The sequence below is a fragment of the Neltuma alba genome, unplaced genomic scaffold, assembly GCF_004799145.2.
Source record: "Neltuma alba isolate B1F8T4 unplaced genomic scaffold, ASM479914v2 tig00002499_pilon, whole genome shotgun sequence".
NCBI lineage: Eukaryota > Viridiplantae > Streptophyta > Magnoliopsida > Fabales > Fabaceae > Neltuma > Neltuma alba.
Window position 1 is genome coordinate 32,167 of NW_021632883.1, and position 6,539 is coordinate 38,705.

Here is a 6,539-nt window from a genome sequence, read left to right on the forward strand (position 1 = left end):
ATGCTTGGAGTTGGAGAACAAAATAATAGTCACTTTGAAATTTTAGAATAATAATTAATTATAGACCATAACAAAATATCAATTATAGTTCTTATTGTCATCCGAGACATTAATAGTATATTTTAGCATTGGCAGAAATTAATGTGCGTTAAACTATTATTATTTTTATTTGGAGGTGTTTGCAGGTTTTTTTTCCCTTCTTGGATTCAACAATTAATGGAAGTAATATTTATTATTAATTGCATTAGTACGTTACATGTACCGCACTTAGTTTTAATTTAAGGTCGCTATTAAACATTTAGTTGCGAGCGAAATGTTGATTAAATAAAACAAAATAGCGCGGATCCAACAATTAATAACAACAATAAAATTGCTGGTTTAAATAATTAAATCTAACAGTTTATTGGGTTGCACATGTGCGAGACAATAACTATTGAACGAGTTAAATCTTCTTAGCAAAACGATGAATATCACTTATATATTGATAATCATTAAATTATAAATTAGTAAAAAAGAATATCAGACCACTAGAAGTCATTTATATATGGAACGGGTTAAGCCTTTTTTAATTTATTATTTAAATTAAAAATAGTGATTATTATACGTTTAAATTGAAATTAAAAATTTAGTATCTTCAAAAGAGATAGACATGATATTCATCTCCTGAACTTAAAAAAAAAAAAGTAAAAAAGGATGCTGCTTGATCATTGAATATGTTCCGGCCAAAAACAAAAGAAGATCACCGAATATATACCCGCTCGATACACAGTACGCACCCCACAAAAGGCATTGCAATTAAATTTTTGTTGTGGACAAATTAAACTTGTTTTTAATTAATGACATTATTTACTTAAGCTAAAACACGTTGGAGCATTGAAACATGGAAGCTGGAAATTTTGAATATCAACATCAAAATTTTAAAATACAGAGGAAATTAAAGCAGTGGGAATCAAACTTTGGGGAGAAAGCTAAAGTTGAGGGCTTTGTCCCTTCCACATTAAGTTTCAACTCAACTTCTGTGAAGCACGAAGCTTTTCTCTTCTCTCTTTGTTCTTTCTTTTGTGGGGATGATCATGAATATAAGTGTACAGGAAAGAATAAGTTCAAAATGTGATTCTGATATGATTCATAGTGAAAACATTGTCCACTTTATCAAAAAGCTTCTCAAATCATCATGCATATATGGTTTACTCATACGTACGGGCCCGTGCACTTGGTGTTGTCTAGGTATCTGGTTCATCCAAGGATATCAATAAAAGTTGGGGAATAATCCAAGATTATCCTTTCTCTTTAGAAAACGTAACAGAGCAATACATTTATGATTGATTCTTACGTGGAATAATAAATTACTCCCTCCTGTCCCTAGTTAAGAACGAGACAGGGTATTGAATTTGATCATAAATATAAAATATTAATCTATTTTGTCTCCTTAGTCCCTAGTTTATAATTTAATCTTCAAAATATCCTTATTAATTATATATATTAAAAAAAGTTTTTGTTCAGAGGTTAATCATAATAAAAAATGATACTTTTAAAAAATGAATTTAACTAATTTTCTTAATATATTAAAGATTGGGGTGGTATCTTTGTTTTTGGTGTTGCAAAATTGGTAAAAAGGGAACCTGGCTTTCGTGGCAGAATTTAAAGCAGCATGCTTGAGATACCAATGCACGACTTGTTCAAAGGATATTATTATACAAGGCCAGATCACAGGGTTTTATGCGCACATCCACATGTTGTGAGGCCAGGGTTTTCCTCTATATTATTGATATGTTTGTAGGCAAAGCAAATTAATTAAATTAAGTTACAACAATTAAAAATAAATATGGAAAAGATGAGTGATTGTGTGTGTATCAAAGGTTGACACCTCATGTAATTATTTAATTTGTTGAGTTTGCTTCGATGTTTAGGGAAGCAAACACGTCCTATCTCAACTGACGATTTATATATATTTTAGACATCAACATATTTGAGATAAGAGAGAGAGCTTTTTTTTTTTTGGGTATTTTGAGTGGGGAAAAAGTAATTGGAGTATTCAAAAACACTAAAATATGCGCCGCCTTTTAAAAACGTATATATGGTACTGGAGAATACTCCAAAAGAAAAATGTTCATATCTTGTTGGAATTCTTTTTTTTTTTTTTCTCGATGCTTGGTTGACACTGATCTGAAGATGTGACCTTCCCTTTTGATAAAATTCCACATATAGTGGACTTGTCACAGACAAATATTGTCCATAATTAAAAATAAATAAAGTTAGCTAGGAATTAAACTTGATCCAAAATTATAAGATTCTAATATACTTTTGTTTCATAAATTTGTCATTAATTTAAACTAACTTATCTAACTTGTAATTTGATATATGATTTAATATTATATAGAAATATTTCAGATAAACCATGTTGCATATGCTATAATTAATTAATTAATTATATTTTATTTTTTAATCTATTCAAATTAATTAAATAACTTTTATGCTATCTTTCCACAACCATTTTCCTCCTTTAAAATTAGTAACATCCACTTTTGAGTTTAATCATGGACCTAGAATCTAAAGGATCACTGTAAATGCTTATATACGCCAAGAACAGTTCTCATCAATCACAACCACTCAATTAGTCGTCCATTTTTTGTATATGCTTATTGGAGAGTTTCACATTTTTTGTAACTAAGCTTAAAACTAGGGTAAAGGTAATCTGCATCCTGATCTTACTTTTCAGACACAGTTAGTATTTTCATATTTTGTATGGTGCATCCACGGCACCTTGATTTTATTTTATTTTATTTTTTGATACATCCGGCACTCCAATATTATTTTTAGAGCATCCAACACCTTAGAAATTATAGTGATGGGTGTAACTGAAAAATAACATCAGGATCTTAGATGCACTCAAAAAATAAGAGCAGGATGTTAAATGCATAATAAAAAAGATCAAAATACTAAATGCATTTAAAAAATAAGATCATAATGCTTAATGCACCGTTATCCTTAAAAATATTAATGATCATTTTCTAAGAATAACTCCATTTCTCCCTTTTTCTATAAAATAGTTTCAATTGTTTTACACATATCACTAAAACGTAGTTATTCAATTAACGAGGTATAAAAGTAGCCTAACTTTTCATTTTGTTTTTTATCACATTCAATTAGTACAGGCTTGTTCTTAAGATTTAACAAATTTACAATTACACGCTTATTTAATATCGAGAACAAAGTTTATACAACAATAATAAAATTGTACATTTCCATAAAAAAATTAATAATATGGCTTATAAATACAACAAAAAAAATCTTCTCTCTAATGTAGAAACAGGATCAAAGGAATATAATTAACCCCTCGTATTTAGAGATAAAAAAAGTTAATAATTTTATGCCTAATGTAATGTAATGACATAAAAGCTGCCTACAAAAGTTCCCCAATAGGTGGGACAATGTGCGTTTTTTCCTGTTTGTATCCATCCCCTTAATTTTAAATAAAAAAATTCCTATAAAAAAAGAAAAAGAAAAGGAAGGAGTATTAATGGAGCCACGGATGAATATAAACAAGGTCAAATACACAGTGGCAAAATGTTGAAAACTTGAAGAAGCAGACTTATAGGGCACCCAGGATTAGAGTCGATAATATGGGTTGAGCCCCTATAAGGTGACGGTTGGGTTGAAAAAAATAGAAACCATTTTGATGCGGGTTGAAACCTGCCAACCTTTAAAATTTTTTTTACAATTTTTATTTTTATTTTAATAAGAAATTTTTTTTATCATTTTTACTTAATTTACATACAACTTTGTATTTTGTTAGAGGCTTTGATTTTAAATTTGATTTCTCATTTTTTTATTGTTTTACGATTTTTATAGTAATAAAATAATTTTAACAATGAATTATATGTTTATATTTCAAATTTTGAGATTAATTTAATTATAAAATTATATGAAAATATAAGAATAAGAAGAATTTGGTCTATAAAAACTTATAATTTAACTTAAAAGACTTTAAAAATATGTGTAAGAAAATTTTTTAAAAAATGATGGAGGTTGGAGGTAGAGCTAGTAAAGCGGGCTAGCAGTGCAGATACGGGCCAGCCCACTGCAGTGCGGGCCAAAAACGGTGTGGGTTGGCATTTTGGCAGCCCGAGATCGCCAGCCCGCCTAATTTTTTTAAAAAAACTATTATTATTAGTATGAATTGGACTTAATTTGAAATGTCAAAATTAGATTTGGAGTCTTGAACTTGAGTAATAGGTTATAATAAAATAATATGAAGATTAATTTGTAATTTAAGAAGATATTTTAGAAAAACTAACACATATTTGTTTATAAATAATTAATTTAACTACTCATATTTAAAGTGCTAAATTATATAAGCAATGATATGAATGAGATAATGTTCATATAGAATTTGAGGGTCAAAATCCTCTAATTATATTATACAATATAATGTAAATTTCATGAAAAAGTTAAAAAAAAAAAAAAAAGGCTAGCTCGTGGCAGAACGGGCTAAAAACGGTGCAAACTATAGTAGCCCACACCTTGACGGGCTGGTAAAATGCCAACCCGAGCCTGCCTTTTTTTACGGGCTGGGCTCACAAGCCCAATCTAAGCCTGCTTTAGTTGGCAGGACAGCTGGCAAAATATGAGCCTGTCAAGAGGTGGTGTTTTAAAGACCGACCTGCATAGTCTCGGGCCCATGACAGGCTGACCCGTAACCGGCGGGTCAACCGTTTTGCCACCTCTACCCAGGATTCATATTAAGAGGGGGAAAGGTGGGGACGCTGAAACTGCTCTAACTTAAATGAAATTAATGGTGTTAGCAAAAAAAGATAAATGAAATTAATGGAATAAAGTCAATTAATGCGGCAACCCTGCATCAAATCATCAGATAAAATTAAATAATTAATAAACAGGACAGCCACTTTAGCCTTGAAGATGCCTTTCTCAAGTATATATATCTTCCCCTCCTCTTCATTTTCTGCAACTTCCCAAGGATCTCAACTTCCAACACAAACATGGAAAACAGGCTTGGATTGGCTTGTTGGAGCTTCCTCGTCGGTGCTCTTCTCTTGTTTATGGTATTAATTAATCTAAATTTCGTCAATCAATCACTTTTGTTTGACACACATATTGTTTATCTATTTGTTGACTTTATTGATTCATGATGTAATTTTTCAGTTTTTGGAGAGTCTCTGTTTCTGTTTCTGTTTCTCATTCTATTGATAGTTCGGATTACAACTGTGTCCGAAGTTTCAGTTTCATTCTTTTTCCTCATTAATTCTGCAGCTCGCATGTGACGGTGGGACTAGAAAGATAACAATAGCATTTGGGAGAGATATTGAACTGAAAGAAGCATCAACTGACCTGCAGAATCTTGAAACAGATGGCCATGTTCTTCCTAAAATTACCCAGGCTGGAGAAGAACATAAAAAGATGAAGGGAAAGCATAACAATCATATGGACCCAGAACTGAACCTGTATTTCATCCCAAATGATCTGAAAATAGGCAAGAAAATGCCAATCTATTTTGCCCAGAAAAACGCTTCAGCTTCTCCAAAATTTCTTCCCAGAGAAGAATCTGACAAGATCCCTTTCTCATCCAAGCACTTACCTTCCCTCCTGAAACTTTTCTCTTTCCCCAAACACTCCCCTCAAGCCAAGGCCATGAAATACACACTCAAACACTGTGAATTCCCGCCCATGGAAGGCGAAACCAAGTTCTGTGCAACTTCCTTAGAATCCCTCCTTGACTCTACAAGACAAATCTTCGGACCCAATTCTGAATTCTCAATGTTGTCCACAACCCACCTCACAAATTCCTCTGTTCCCTTACAGAACTACACAATTTCACAAGTTAAGAGCATCTCTGTCCCTAGAGTTATAGGGTGCCATCCTCTGCCATACCCTTATGCAGTTTTTTACTGCCATAGCCAACAGAGCGATACTTGTTTGTTTGTGACCATGCTTGAGGGTGAGGATGGAGCAAGAGTTAAAGCTCCTGCAATGTGCCACATGGACACATCTATGTGGAGCAAAGATGTTGTGGCCTTCGATGTCCTTAAAGTTCAGCCTGGAACTTCCCCTGTCTGCCATTTCTTCCCTACTGATAACCATGTCTGGGTTCCTCTGTCTTCTGCTCTCTAATAACATTCACAGAATAGTGAGATTTAGACATGATATGTTAAGTTTGTGAGGAGTCTCCGCATCTAGCGGAGAACTCTTTTGTGAGTTTTGACTTGTAAATATAGTTTATAGATCACATGTTACGCAGTGTTTCTTTAAAGTTGTTTGGTAAAACAGCTGAAGCCTGCCTATCGACTGTATGAGCTTCTGTGTCGGTAAACTGCTAGTTTATGAAAAACCTTTGTGCTACCCAGGGGACTAGTTAACTTATTTAGAGAGATTAAGTAAGTTAATAAATTAAAGTATTTATATTTATGGTTTTTTTTTCAAACTAATTTACCACTATTATAAATTGATATATAATCTAATGATACACAAGTATTTTAAAGAGATTAGTCATTTAGTAATTTCTTTAATTTCTTTAAATTAGT

The 6,539-nt window shown here is 32.0% G+C and overlaps 1 protein-coding gene across 1 annotated transcript; it reads left to right on the forward strand.

Moving 5' to 3' along the window:
• The first annotated feature begins 5,000 nt into the window (after positions 1-5,000).
• On the forward strand, positions 5,001-6,305 carry LOC114730141 (BURP domain-containing protein BNM2A-like). The gene is made up of 2 exons (XM_028917168.1): positions 5,001-5,063; positions 5,272-6,305. Exons 1-2 carry the CDS (start codon positions 5,001-5,003, stop codon positions 6,127-6,129), a joined length of 921 nt encoding a protein of 306 aa, XP_028773001.1. The 3' UTR covers positions 6,130-6,305.
• The last annotated feature ends 234 nt before the right edge of the window (positions 6,306-6,539 follow it).

Coding starts and splice junctions, on each gene's coding strand:
- LOC114730141 (XM_028917168.1), top strand. CDS start 5,001: ATGGAAAACAGGCTTGGATTGGCTTGTTGGAGCTTCCTCGTCGGTGCT. Junction 5,064..5,271: donor GTGCTCTTCTCTTGTTTATG/GTATTAATTAAT, acceptor TTAATTCTGCAG/CTCGCATGTGACGGTGGGAC.